Source organism: Dendropsophus ebraccatus, chromosome 3 (genome assembly GCF_027789765.1).
Source record: "Dendropsophus ebraccatus isolate aDenEbr1 chromosome 3, aDenEbr1.pat, whole genome shotgun sequence".
Taxonomy (NCBI): Eukaryota; Metazoa; Chordata; class Amphibia; order Anura; family Hylidae; genus Dendropsophus; species Dendropsophus ebraccatus.
This window is the reverse complement of record NC_091456.1, coordinates 106,253,904-106,269,305: the sequence shown is the minus strand read 5'-3', so window position 1 is coordinate 106,269,305 and position 15,402 is coordinate 106,253,904. Positions and strand designations below refer to the sequence as shown.

The 15,402-nt window shown below is 43.6% G+C and overlaps 1 protein-coding gene across 7 annotated transcripts in view; it reads right to left on the bottom strand.

The window, feature by feature from the left end:
- LOC138785936 (calcium/calmodulin-dependent protein kinase type IV-like) overlaps positions 1-15,402 on the bottom strand; it is a 94,342-nt gene that overhangs the window by 50,053 nt on the left and 28,887 nt on the right. For 2 of the 7 annotated variants that reach the window (XM_069962423.1, XM_069962422.1), the window contains exons 1-2: positions 7,190-7,378; positions 6,494-6,640 (exon numbers count right to left, since the gene is read on the bottom strand). In XM_069962423.1, coding sequence (XP_069818524.1) covers positions 6,494-6,591 — 98 coding nt within the window. In that variant the 5' untranslated portion in view covers positions 6,592-6,640; positions 7,190-7,378. Of the gene's footprint in view, positions 1-880; positions 905-1,318; positions 1,374-3,763; positions 3,827-6,493; positions 6,641-7,189; positions 7,379-7,799; positions 7,848-15,402 lie in introns of those variants that run through there. The other 5 variants (XM_069962420.1, XM_069962421.1, XM_069962425.1 and 2 more) reach the window with 5 other exon arrangements.

Genomic DNA, 15,402 nt, shown 5'->3' with positions numbered 1-15,402 from the left:
GGACGATAATCGTCCTGTGTAATAGAACACAACGAACAGCCGACATGATCGATGTCGGCTGATCGTTGTAGTAGTTTGTCTTTCAACATATGGCAACGATTTGCTGCCATCGCTCCGTTGCATAGGAGCGGTGGCAGCAGACTGCTGCCATATGCTATGGGCTGCCCGGACGATCTAACGATTGCCCGGGCAGCCCCCCTCTGCACCTCCCCGTGGCCCCCCCACACCTCCCCATGGCCCCCCCACCTCCCCGTGGCCCCCCCGGCTCTCACCCGCGCGCTATCGTGGCAGCAGCGAGCGGGGAACGAGGAGCAAATGCTTCTCAAAGTCGCCCCGTGTAATAGGGTCTTTAGTTGCCTCCGCCAACCAAGCCAGTTCTACTTTACACCAGTTTGATAAATAAAAAAAATAAAAATGAACAATAAAAAAAAGGGGTATTGGTGGGACCACCACATATTATTTAACACTTTTACTAACTTCTTCATTAAATGTTTCTCAAGTAAACATTCAATACCATTTATATTAAATTATCCAGTCTTTGAAGCTTGTCTGCTAACCCTCAAATGTTCCAAGAAATAATTTTAAAGGTCATTTACATAAAAAAGAGGGAAAATTAAAAAAACCTCCTTACTACACTTGGCGCCCCCTCCCCCAGATGGCTTGAGATATTAGCATCTCTGAGCTTCTCAACCTAAGTAAATTTTTCTTCTAAGCTTTGACTATTCAATCAGAAATTGCAAACATCATAGACCCTTTCTATCCATCCATTGTAGAGCTTCCTCTGGGAAGTCAAAAAAAACAACTTTTGTCTTCATAAACCACCCTGAGTTTCGCTGGAAACAATAAGGCATACTTAACTTTGTTTCCCTTTCTATTTTACCTGCTTAAATGAGGATCTTTTCTTCTGTGTCCCGGGAGCATAGTTTAGAAACAAAAGAACTTCTTCATTATTATATCTCAACCCCCCAACCAACAGTAATTCAAAAAGTGCTATATCCAGGGGCTTGGCAGTAACAATATCAAGTCTGATGTTAACGTCACAGTTCTCCAATATTCTAGTAAAACAGTCATTCAATCGGTGCTATATCCAAGGGCTTTGCAGTAACACTAACAAGTCTGAAATTAACTCCACAGTTCTCCAGTATAATAACAAAACAATCATTCAATATTCGCTATATCCAAGGGCTTGGCAGTATCCTTCAAATGTCTTATTATAATAATCTAACAACTATTAATTTCACGTATAAGTTAAAGCAAGTTACTTTCTTTTCACACCTAAGTCTGACTATCACACTTCATAATTCAACAATGTCCATACTTGCTTGTTTTTAAACTTTAAGGTAAAGCTTAAGTGCAATCCCAGGTGAATTTTTTAGGGCTTCACATATTGCAAGGAGGTTTTCAATAACTGTATGCAAACATGGAGGGAAGAGAAAAACAAAAAGGTTTGCAGTTTAACGCTGCTCTCACCAACTTCTAGGCAGGAACATAAAGATTATGTTCTATTCAAACGGTGCCTGAGCCACGTTGCTCTTACTTGCGGGCAGTCTTGCTGCTTTTATTAGCTGAGGATGACAGGAATACAGGGCCTGCAGCACGGCACCGCTCTCACCAGCATCTTCTCCCAATCCCTTCCACTTCATGCCTTTCTACAGTACCCGTGCCGCATGGCACAGGAACTTACACTCATGTGGCCCCTGCTAGCTTGTTTCTACTAAGGGACGTGTTGTCTTAGATGGAGCAACTACCTTTATTGGCATTGGCATCTCCACCTGCTCCCAACTTGGCTTCTCCTCTGTACTTCACAAGGCCCATGCAGTGTCGCACAGGACTTCTCAATCACATGGTGCTGAATATCTGCCCTGCATCTGACAGTTTCAGTGGCTCTCAGGCGTCTGGGCTTCGCCCTTCACCACACCAGATTCACCAGCCTGCGGTATGCCCCTTAGCAGAGCCACCTCCAGCTTGCTCCTGATCCAAGCCGATATACCTCATTTCTAGATAATCTCAGGTATCAACAAATTAGGATGGATCTGGGTCCCAGACACGCCACAGCTCAGCAAAGGGGCGTGCCCCAGCAATTCCCCATGATCCTCTCCGATTGGTTATGTTTTTGCGGCCATCAGTTATTAAAGGTGTATGGTAAGCTTTGGTTACAAATAGAGTTCGGGTTCGAGTTGATCCGAACCCGAACGATCGGCATTTGATTAGCGGGGGCTGCTAAACTTGGATAAAGCTCTAAGGTTGTCTGGAAAAAATGGATACAGCCAATGACTATATCCATGTTTTCCATATAGCCTTAGGGCTTTATCCAAGTTCAGCAGCCACCGCTAATCAAATGCCGAAAGTTCGGATCGACTCGAGCATGCTGGAGGTTCGCTCATCTCTAGTTACAAAGCATTTTGAAACAATCCTCCCACATGTTATTCTACCCTAAAGAGGCTTCCTTTGTCTGACAGGCTTTGAGAATTACCACAAATGCTTTAAGTCCCAAATAAAGCATGTATGTCACTCAGACCAATAATTTAAAAAAATGAAGGTGCATAACACACTTTTTTTGTAATTTGCCTGATACTGCAGGATTACTGCATCCATCCACAGAATAGTTAACATGAGAGGATTTCTGCTCGGTGGCAGATGCTGAGGGATTCAGCATACAGATCTGGCAAACATGATTATTAATGTCTCTGGAGCTTTCTGTGGTAATTCCCAGCTTCTTCATTTGAAGAATGAAACCTTCTAGGTGTCTAAGATTAATTTTTTTGTGCCCGTTTATATATGATGAACTAGGAAATGTACCCGGCGCTGCCCGCATATATAGTGTCAGTGTGTTAATTAGATTTGTTCCAAGGTCGCCCAGGAGGCAAATCTATGCGCTTGTTTTATACGCTATGTACCCCTTTATACGCCTATGCCCTTGTATATATCCCTTTATACGCTATATACCCCGACAGTTCTGCACTGTTTATTTCTAATGTGCATAAGCTACAATTTACATAAACTAAAAACTTTAAACATCCTAAATACCTAATAGCCAAACTGAGATGTCATGTGATCAGACTGTATACAGAGCCTGGTTATACAACATTGGCAGTTTTATATACAGCCTTGTTATATACAAAGATTGTCAGTGTTATATACAGCCTGGTTATATGCAACATTGGCAGTGTAATATACAGCCTGGTTATATGCAACATTGGCAGTGTTATACAGTGCACAGCCTGGTTATGTACAACATTGGTAGTGTTATGCTGAGCCTGGTTATATACAACATTGGCAGTGTTTTACAGTATACAGCCTGGTATACAACATTAACAATTTTATACTGAGCCTGGTTATAGACAACATTGGCAGTGTTATATACAGCCTGGTTATATACAACATTGGCAGCGTTATATACAGCCTGGTTATGTACAACATTGGCAGTGTTATACAGAGCCTGGTTATATACAACATTGGTAGTGGAGAGTCGCGAGGAGAGAGGCGTGCCCGGCAGCAGCAGCACAGTGCTGAACACACTGGAGGAGGGGAGCCTGCACGATTTAATAGCGGTCTGTGCGGGCGGAATGATGGGGGCCTCTGTCAGTGTAAGTTACGCTCCGGCCGCCAAGGGGGTTAACTTACATACTCGCAGTGGGATGTCAATCTCGCTGCCAGTATGAAGTGTCATAGAGTTGAATGACACTGGATCCGCAGCGGACTTCGCAGTGAATTTGCAGCGTGAAATTCGCTGCGGATCCGGTAGGTGTGAAGGCACCCTTACTGTATTTATTTCTGTGGATCTCTTGTGAGGCAGCTGGCCCTAGCAACCAATCAGATTCCAGCTCCTTGTGAAAATGAAAGTAGTAATCCTATTGGTTGCTAAGGCTTCCAACTGCCGTTTCAGCTGCAGCACTAATTATATCACCTGTGTGTGCAGTTTGTAGATTTTCCTATTCATTTCTATGGGGCGGTCTCCCCCCCTCCCCCTCCTCTCCTGTACATCTGGCGGGGACGGGACCTTCGCTCTAACCTTCCCGGGCACCCAATGTGTCTGTGGGCCAAATTTGGGTTCAAACGGTTCAGGTGTTTGGAAGTCTATATGGGACAGACGGAGAGACAGACAGACTTTCATTTTTATGATATAGATGTATCGAGCTCTTTTACCTGCACTTACCTAAGACTTGCATTTGAATAAATAAAACTCTATAATATGAGGCTTAGATGAAGGTTTCTGTGTTCTGTTGCACATCTCATTGCTCATGCACTTGTTTCATGTTTATGAAATCTACATTGTTGCTAACCACACCTAGCTTTCCACATAACTATCATAAAGCATAATGACTGTAATGTGAGTAAAACCTAAGACACAATGTCTAGAATAGGTACTTTATGACCCAGATTTACCAAAGCAAGATCATGCCATTTTCAGCACATGGTGACCTGAAGTGTTGGAGCAACTTGGCACAACTTGTTCACAATACATTTATCAACCCATTTGCCTTTTCCCTAGTGTACTGGAAGGCGTGCATAACTGTGGCTTTAAACTCTAACTACAAAGTGGTCTGTTTAATGCACAGCATCTGCAGTAGGGGGCCATTCACACATCCACAAAATACTGTCCGTGTGACATGTGAAAGGCCCCTTAGGGAGCTTGTTACTCTGTGAATGTTCTATTCTCCAAGCAATGGCATAATACATCAGAACATTTATTTGCACTGGCTCAGCACTGGAGCCTTGCAGCCCTGGGGTCCTGGGTTTAAACACATGTGCAAAGAGTTTGAATGTTCTCCCAGTGTTTGCATGGGTTTCCTCCCGCACCCAAAACATACAGATAGACAAATTTATATTGTAAGCCCTAATGGGGCAGGGACCAAAACTGAAGAATTTATATAAAGTGCTGCAAAATGAGTTGCTGTTATATAAATAAAGGAATTATTATTATTATGAAAACTGATAAGAATCTTTTATAGCCATTTGACTATGTTAAAAGTGAATCAAGCAGCAGGTTAGACTGATCTAACTAGATTCTAATAGGGCAGGGGACAGGAAGTGAACCTTGAGCACATTCCAGTTCATCCAAATAAACCAAACTCTCGCCATTTGATTACCGGTGGCTAAAGAAGCTGGATGGTGCCCCAAGGCTCTCTGGAAAACAATATAGCCATAGGACTCTATAGGGATGCATCCAACTCCTCCAGCCACCGGTTATCAAATGAGTTACCAAAGAGTTTGGGTCTGGACAAACCCGAATATGCTTGAGGTTCGCTAATCTATAGCAGTCATACCTTTATTTAGAAGGTACGCTGCCTCATTACTGATAAAATAAATTTTTTCTTCATATGTAAATGAGGCAGTTTGGTGCAATGGGGCACACCTTATAAATATTCAAAACAGCGCTCTGCATTGAGCAGTGGCAGAGAGTGATATCATTGTAGAGGGCCACTAGGAATATTTATAAGGGGTGCTGCAGGAGCCAGCAGGCGGGAAGGCGTGCTGAGGGCCAAACTCCAAAAACGGCAAGTACACTAAAAGCGGCCAAACTGTCCTCAAAAAAACACTATTGCAAAAAGGTCCTGTGGGTTTTGTGTTTCATTTTTCCCATTCACTCTCAGCTAACATCTGGTTGCAGTGTTTTGGCACCAATATTGGCATTTTTATGACTAAAAACGCCAAAAAAAAAGTTGTGTCTCTATGCATATTGGCATTTCTTTCTGGCATATTAAAATGAAAAAATGCCAGAAGTTTTTGTTGTGTTTTTCATCCTCAAAATATACTGTGCGAAAGTTGTGTTTAAGGGAAGCCTTAAAGTGACTCTGTACCCACAATCCCCCCAAACCACTTGTACCTTCGGACAGCTGCTTTTAATCTAAGATCTGTCCTGGGGTCTGTTTGGCAGGTGATGCAGTTATTGTTATAAAAAAACTTTTAAACTGGCAGCCCGTGCCCTACAGGAGTGGCCTAGATTGTGTATGCATTAGGCTGGCACAACCTCTCTGTCCCTCCTCCCCACCCTCTTCATCATTAGGAATGCTCCAGGCAGATTGCCTACTATTCCCCACCAGTGTCAGTCCGTCAAATGGGCTGGATCATTAAGACACCTGTGCAAATGTTCAGCATGAAGAAAATGTTCCAGTGGCATTCCTAATGATTAAGAGGGTGGGGAGGAGGGACGGAGGGGGTGGTGCAAAGTTAGGACACAGATATTCTAAGCCACGCCTATAGGGCACGGGGCTGTAGGTTTAAAAGTTGTTTTTAGGACAATAACTGCATCACTTGCCAAACGGACCACAGGACAGATCTTGGATTACAAGCAGCTATCTGAAGGTACAAGCGGTTTGGGGGGGGGGGGGGGGGGGGGGTCAGATTGCGGGTACAGAGTCGCTTTAATAATGTGCATCCATTACTGAACAATACCATCCTCTGTTTTTCTGGTGTGCCAGTTTAGTGTGATGCAACTGATAGTCTGTTGTATGCTTAGATTTTAAAGTGATCCACCATGTTGCCATACTACCTTCCGAGTTCTTGTTCCAAGGTATAGAAGTGTTCCAGTGCATTTTCTCTCTGAGATCCTTCTATCCAGTACATATCTTCTGGTTTGCTAGCTGGCATTGTGCTGCTATAGGTCCAGATATTTGGGTCAATAGTCAAATCCTCAAGTCTGTGAAAATAACGTATACATTAGAAAGTGCACCTATTACCTGTGTCACCCCAAACAAAGAAGAATACAAACATGCATAGGTTGAACATACCATGCTCATGTTTAAAAGTGAAGAACCATGTTTACTAGGAGCATTTCAGATGAATACACTTCCACACATGGTTGATGTAGCTTCCCTTTATTTACAAGGCACTGGGGTTGTTTTTTTTATTTTTTTTTATTTTTTTTAGCAATGCTTGGTTTGAAATATAATGTTAAATACATACTTTTTCACTCATAGAGAACATTTAGGCTTTATAGTGTATAACCATGACTTCTTTTTTAACTTGAAATTTAAATGAAATGGAAGCTTAAACAGAATAACATAGCAGTACACTATATGTGATATGTGGGTATTGAGGATCATGTTACATAACCCATGCAGAATGGTTGGTATATAGTATGCGTACTAATCTGTTTTATAAGGTGGTAACAGCTCTACATGTCTATATGGGAGCTGATATACTTCAGGTTGTACATGGCATAGATATATTCCTCAGTAACACTTACTTGCTTGTCCAGTTTAATTCATTCCCAGATAAAGCTGTTTGATACCTTCTTGGCCTCAGTGTAGTTCATTGCCATTCTGTAGGGAAGGCATCCAAATAGTATTTCTTCATTATTATTTTAAAAAGTAAATGATGTGATTACAGTATTTTATTTCAGCGGTGCTTCTATTGTATTCACGTCTGTAGTTACTGATTCCCCAGAGATACTGATGTTTATGTCATAAGAACACTATCCTAACACACCCTTCATCTGCTCCTCCCATGATATGTAGTTTCAGGTTCTATAGTTATACTTTAACTTTGGCTCCATCTAGTGTATGTAATTGGTATGACTGCTTGAGTCTACACGAGTTATAGTCTACACTGGATGATAGAATTTTTCAATGTAGGACGTGTGCTGTAAACTAAGCAGCTTGTACGTAGTTATATGAAAATAAACACTATGGAAGGGAATTTATCAATTAGGCAAACAGCAAGTGTGTGACTTTTTGCCAATTTCTTTTTGCCAGATGCAGGGATGTTAAAGGGGAACTCCGGATAAGAAAAACTTGTTTTCTATTAAAAGTACATTAAAAGTTATATAGATGTGTCTATACAATGTATTACTGTACCTGTACGGTTCTGTCACATTGGTAGCATATGGTTGTGTTCAGACTGACCTAAAGAATAATGGTATTATGTCGCTTTTACCGTATAATGCATTACGTAGACACAGGAACCCCCCAAACGTTACCATATTGCATTCTTTTTTACGATTTCACCAATTTATATCTTCATAAATAATAATTTTGGGGTTCCATTATACATGGTAGAATGAAAGATGCCATTACAAAGTACAACTATTCCTGTAAAAAACAAGCCCTTACATGGCCCTGTAGACAGAAAACTAAAAGTGCTAGAGCTCTTAGAAGGGGAGGAGGAAGAAACAAAAACGCGAAAATGAAAATTTGCGTGGTCCACTGGGTCATTTTGGGCCTGGTCCTCAATATCCTGGAAAAATAGATTTACACAGCTGCACAGCTGTGTGAGTACAGTACCAGGAAGATAAGTAAACAGCGGTGCTCCCAGCATCATAATGATACATTATTAACAAGATTTGTGAATCTGGTCCATTGCACATCTTCTGTGCATTGACCGTATTCATAGAACACATTAATGCACCCTGTTGACTTATCCTGTGGATGGCTCATCAGTCTTTTTTTTACCCAGAAAACCCCTTTAACCCCTTAAGGACCAGGCCTGAAATGGCCTTAAAGTGTCACTGTCGTGAATTTTTTTTTTGCAGAAATCAATAGTCCAGGCGATTTTAAGAAACTTTGTAATTGGGTTTATTATCCGAAAAATGCATTTTTATCATGAAAAAGCAGTTTGAAGCTCTCCCCCCTGTCTTCATTGTTCTCCTATGGAGAGAGCTAAAGAATAGACCAAAACAGGACAACAAAGAGTTAATCTACAAATCCCTCACCCGTTATCTGTTCTGACCATCACCAGTGACCTGTCTGAGCTCAGATTACAGCTGTCACCCAGCTCCGTGCCTGTAATCCTCTGTTATCTGCTTTCTGCTGCCGGCTAACTCCCTCCTTCCTCCTCCCCCCTCCCCTCTCCCTAGAGCAGACAGGGTACGTCTCCTGCAACAAGTCACAATTTTCAGATTTTTCAGAGTGGATGAAAAAGAGGAAGGAGGGGGGGACCTGGGAAAAGGCTTTTTACATGCAAATAATGGCAGATTTGGCTAATAAACCCAATTACAAAGTTTCTTAAAATCGCCTGGACTATTGATTTCTGCAAAAAAAAAAAATACGACAGTGACTCTTTAAGGACCGGAGCAAATTTTATGAATATGACCAGTGTCACTTTATTCATTAATAACTTCGGGATGCTTTTACCTATCCGGCTGATTCTGAGATTGTTTTCTCGTGACATATTGTACTTTACATTTCTGGTAAAATGGAGTCGATACTCATAACGAATCTTTATGAAAAACACCAAAATAACGTGAAAAATTGTGAAAAAATGCATTTTTCAAACTTTGAAACCTTTCTGCTTATACAGAAAATGGTTATGCCACATAAATTATATATTAAATAGCATTAGCAACATGTCTACTTTATGTTGGCGGCATTTATTAAACTATATTTCATTTTTTCTAGACAATAGAAAGCGTAAAACATTAGCAGCAAATTTCCAAATTTTCAGTAAAATTTCAAAATCAGATATTTTTAGGGACCTTTTCAGGTTCAAAGTGTATTTGAGGGGACTGTATGTTAGTAAGCCCCACAAAGCACCCCATTTCAGAAACTGTACCACCAAAACTCTGCAAAAGCACATCCAGAAAGTTTTTTAACCCTTTAGGGGAGTCAAAGAAATAAAAGCTAAGTGAGTAAGAAATTTTAATTTTTTTATTTTCTGTGCTGAGATTTTATTGTAATCCAATATTTTTCATAATTATAAACCTAATACCAGAGAAATGCACCCCAATATTTATTGCCCCGTTTCTGCAGTTTATATAAATACCCCATATGTGGCCCTAATGCATTTTTTTGACGGAACCACAAGCCTCAGATACAAAGGAGCGCCTAGTGAATTTCAATGGCTCCGTTATATTTGGTCATTTCTGACTGTACCACTTCAGGTTGGCAGAGGCTGTGGAGTGCCAAAACCTAAAAAACACCCCTAAAGGGACACCATTTAGAAAACTACACCCCTCAAGGAATGTAACAAGGGGTGCGGTGAGCATCTGGACCCCACAGGTGCTTCACAGATTTTCCGAACAATATGGCGTGAAAAAAGACAAAAGTATTTTTTACACTAAAACGTTGTTCTAGCCTTTAATTTTTCATTTTCACAAAGGGATAAAAGGAAAAAAAAAACACCAAACATGTAGCGCAGTTTCTCCCGAGTACGGAAATACCCCAAATGTGGACATAAAGTGCCAAGCGGGCGCAGCACAAGCCTCCAAAGGGAAGGAGCGCCAATTGGCTTTTGGAAGCTGGATTTCACTGGAATGGATTTCAAGGGCCACGTCGCATTTACAGAGCCCTTGTGCTGCCAAAACACTGGAAACCCCCCACAAGGGACCCCATTCTGGAAACTACACCCCTCAAGGAATCTAACAAGGGGTGCAGTAAGCATATGGACCCCACTGGTGACGGGCACAAAAATGTGACGTGAAAGTGAAAATTTTCATTTTTTCACTTTCACGGCACAAATGTGCCCGTCATCAAGGGGTCCATATCCTCATTGCACCCCTTGTTAGATTCCTTGAGGGGTGTAGTTTCCAGAATGGGGTCACTTGTGGGGGGTTTCCACTGTCTTGGCAGCACGATGGCTCTGTAAATGCGACATGGCGTTCATCATCCATTCTAGCCGAATCCAACCTCCAAAATCCAAATGGCGCTCCTTCCCTTCGGAGGCTTGCCCAGCGCCAATATGGCGCTTTATGTCCACGTGTGGGGTATTTACGGACTCGAAGGAAATTGCTCTACACATTTTGTGTTTTTTTCTCTTTTAACCCCTTGTGAAAATGATAAATTCAAGGCTAGACCAACATTATAGTGTAAAAAATGTAATATTTCCTTTTCACGCCACATTGTTCCACATTTTTGCCCGTCACCAGTGGGGTCCATATGCTCACTACACCCCTTGTTACATTTCTTGAGGGGTGTAGTTTCCATAATGGGGTCACTTTTGGGGGGTTTCAACTGTCTTGGCAACAGAGGGACCTTTTAAATGCAACAAGGCCCCTCGAAATCCAATCCAGACTCAAAAAAACAAATGGCGCTCCTTCCCTTTGGAGGCTTACCCTGCACCCGCATGGCGCTTTATGTCCACATGTGGGGTATTTCCGTACTCAGGGGAAATTGCTCTACACATTTTGTGTTTTTTTTAAATCTTTTAGCCCCTTGTGAAAATTAAAAAATCAAGACAAGATCAATGATTTAGAGTAAAAATTAAAAAAGAATTATACTAAATGTTGGTCTAGCCTTGATTTTTTTCCATTTCCACAAGGGGTTAAAAAAGAAAATAAACACAAAACATGTAGGGTAATTTCCCCTGAGTACGAAAATACCCCACATGTGGACATAATATGCCATATGGGCACAGGGCAAGCCACCAAAGGGACAGAGCGCCATTTAGAGGCAGGAATGGAGGATAGAGGCCATGTCGCAATTTCAAAGCTCCTGTGCTGCCAGGACAGTAGAAACCCCCCACAAGTGACCCCATTCTGAAAATTACACCCCATAAGGAATCTAACAAGGGGTGCAGTGAGCATATGGACCCCACTGGTAACAGGCACATATGTAGAACATATGCCGTGAAAATAAAAAATAAAATTTTTTTCATTTTCACGTCCCAAATGTAACCGTCACCAGGGGGCCATATCCCCGCTGCCCCCTTGTTAGATTCCTTATGGGGTGTAGTTTCCAGAATGGGGTCACTTGTGGGGGGTTTCTACTGTCCTGGACGCACAGAGGCTTTGTAATTGCATCATGGCATCCTCTAATGGGAATGGCGGCCATACCTATTTAGCTGGGGAAAAGGGACAATTATTAATTTATTTGGGGGTATTAGGCCAATTATTAGTTTATAAGGTTGAAAATGACAGGTGTCCATCAAATTCAACCTGTGTTGATCCAGAGGAAGGCAAAAAACCCTCGTAAGGCAGACGACAGTAGCCTCATCACAGGGGAAAAATTCCTTCCCGACTCCATAATGGCAATCAGAATGATCCCTGGATCAACGTGACCACTGAAATAGGAATAAGGGACAGAATTTAGAAAATGTAGAACTCCGATGACTTGTGGTACGCCTTGAAGCGATCCAGTATGCAGAGGCCGGGGTGATCAGGTCAGGTGTCACACTGGAAAATGGTGTCCTTCCTGTTACGCTACACTCTGCACTTCTTCTGGGGTCTCCTGTTTTCTAGTGTGGGGGACGTCACCTGGAAAATGTTGTCCTGGTGCGATACGGGGTCCCTCATATCCAGAAGCGCTGGGTCTGCTCCATGGCTGCTAAATATTAGGGCTCTATTACTGCTTCTGATATTTTCGGATCGTGCCGCAAGCTACAGTAGCTCGGGCAGCGAGGGACCGGAAGAGGGGGTGCTGGTATAAAAGTTATCCCCGTACCGGTGGTAACCTTTATCCAGCAGTGGGAAGATCAGTTCCCGAACGATCTTCCCACTAACTTGGAGGATGGGGGGGGGGGGCATCTGGGGGCTGGATTCGGGTGTCCCTTCCATCATACACTCTAAGGCAGGGGTGGGGAACCTTTTCCATGTCGAAGGCCGGTCGGGCCTTAATAAAATCATTCGAGGGCCGCACTCAATGTTATACCGTGCGCGGCAGTTAGTAGCGGGGGTTTGTAGCAACCGAACAAGGCAAAGTATTGTTCCCCTAATGCCCCTGCTATTGTAGTTAACCCTCTCTGATGCCCCTTGTACCTGATTTGAATCCTTAGTGATGCCCATGGTAGCCTAGTTAACCCCCCAGCCATGTCCCTGGTGGCCTAGTTAACCCCCCCAGTCATGTCCCTGGTAGCCTAGTTAACTCCTCAGTCATGTCCCTCGTGGCCTAGTTAACCCTTCAGTCATGTCCCTGGTAGCCTAGTTAACTCCTCAGTCATGTCCCTGGTAGCCTAGTTAACTCCTCAGTCATGTCCCTGGTGGCCTAGTTAACTCCTCAGTCATGTCCCTGGTAGCCTAGTTAACTCCTCAGTCATGTCCCTCGTGGCCTAGTTAACCCCCCCAGTCATGTCCCTGGTAGCCTAGTTAACTCCTCAGTCATGTCCCTGGTGGCCTAGTTAACTCCTCAGTCATGTCCCTGGTGGCCTAGTTAACTCCTCAGTCATGTCCCTGGTGGCCTAGTTAACTCCTCAGTCATGTCCCTGGTAGCCTAGTTAACTCCTCAGTCATGTCTCTGGTGGCCTAGTTAACTCCTCAGTCATGTCCCTGGTAGCCTAGTTAACTCCTCAGTCATGTCCCTGGTAGCCTAGTTAACTCCTCAGTCATGTCCCTGGTGGCCTAGTCAACTCCTCAGTCATGTCCCTGGTAGCCTAGTTAACTCCTCAGTCATGTCCCTGGTAGCCTAGTTAACTCCTCAGTCATGTCCCTGGTGGCCTAGTTAACCCCTCAGTCATGTCCCTGGTAGCCTAGTTAACTCCTCAGTCATGTCCCTGGTGGCCTAGTTAACCCCCCAGTCATGTCCCTGGTAGCCTAGTTAACCCCCCAGTCATGTCCCTGGTAGCCTAGTTAACCCCCCAGTCATGTCCCTGGTGGCCTAGTTAACCCCCCAGTCATGTCCCTTGTGGCCTAGTTAGCCCCCCAGTCATGTCCCTGGTGGCCTAGTTAACCCCCAGTGTCTGCCCCAAATGAAAAAAATAAACATCCCACTCACCTTTCCTCCGCTCCCACGCTGTCCAGGTCCTCTTCTCCCTCCTCTCTTCTGTGCCGGTCTTCTCCTGCAGGCGGCGCGCGATGAAATGACGTCATCGCGCGCGGCCCGCAGGAGTCAGAAGACGTGCGCCGCTCTGCACCGCGCTCGTGAGGCAGGAGCCGGCATACAACACATCTTCCTGTGTCTGTGCCAGCTCCTGCCTCACCAGCGCGGCGCACGTCAGAGGAGGGCAGGAGTCAGAAGATGTGCACCGCTCTGAGGGGAAGGAGCCGGCACTCACAGCATCCTCCTGGCAGCTGTCACAGACACAGGAGGATGCCGTGTGTGTCGGCTCCTTCTCCTCCAGAGCGGCGCATGTCACAGGGGAGCCGCGGGCCACATCCGGAGGTGTCAGGGGCCGGGCCCACCCCTGCTCTAAGGGTACGTGCACACTGTGGAATGGCGAAGGATAATCCTTTGTGCATTCTGCAGCTGGCACCCACCGGCAGACTGATGCGGGCGCGCGTCTCCGTCCGTGTCATAGACTCCCTTCTATGCACAGGCGGATTCCGCTCTCCGTCCAATATGTTCATTCTTTGGACGGACGATGGTATCCGCCCATGCATAGGATGGAGTCTATGACATGGGTGGAGACACACGCCTGCATCAGTCCGCCGGCGGGTGCCAGCTGCGGAATGCACAAAGGGTTATCCTTCACCATTCCGCAGTGTGCACAAACCCTAAGGCTATGTTCACACTACGTATATGTACGGCCGTAGTGCGCCCGTACTTTTGAGGTTGATGCGTACGCTGGAAAGTATACTATATACGGCTGCAACAGTGCACACTACGTATGAGCCTACGGTCCGATCGTAAACGGACCCGTAAAAAATTAACAAGACCATTGTTTGCGGCCGGAACTGTGCAAATTCACGGCCGTGGATTTACAGGCGGTCCCGTACGGAGTACTTAAAAAATAGCCGGCAATAATGCCGATGCCTCTAATAGTTAATATATTAAATTAATAAAACACATTTTCTTTGTAATAAAGTCACTTTCGTTGTTCAATAATTTAATTCTAACGAATCCATCATTGTGCAATTAAATATACTGTTAAAATAAATAAATATATATATATATATATATATATATAAATAAATGTATATTTCTATATATATTTATTTTTTGACAGTATATTTAATTGCACAAGTATGGATTCGTTTAAATTAAATTATTGAACAACAAAACTGATTTTAAAATGTGTTAAAAATGTGTTTTATTAATTAAATATTAATTAGTACAGGAAGCTCCATTAAGCCGTTAATTCATATTCCCGGTAAATAGAGCATTCTGTTTAATTAAAACATCAAATGTTTCTTCTAATTATGCTATCACAATAGCATTATTAGAAGAAACATTTTGAATTATATGTGCGATCAGCTGATCAGCTGATCGCACACATAAAAGAGCCGTCCGCAGCACAGTGACTTCGGGACCCTATGCGTTTTTTTAAAATAAATAAATAATAATAAAAAAAACGCATAGGGTCCCCCCTATTTTTATAACCAGCCGGTTTAAAAACCAACCAACAGCAGCCTGGTAACATCAGGGTGTGAAGAGCCATTGGTTTAGGCTCCAGCCTAAATATTACCAGCCTGCTGCCGCCCCAGTCCAGGAGCGCCAATTTTGACACTCCGGGACCACTGGCACCCGGCTCTTCCCAGTACCCCTGGTGGCATTGGGTACTGGGGTAATAATGGGGGGTTAGTGTTAGCCATTTTATACCAGCTAACACTAGGCCCCAACTTAGTAATGGATTCCGTCTATTAGACGGCTTCCA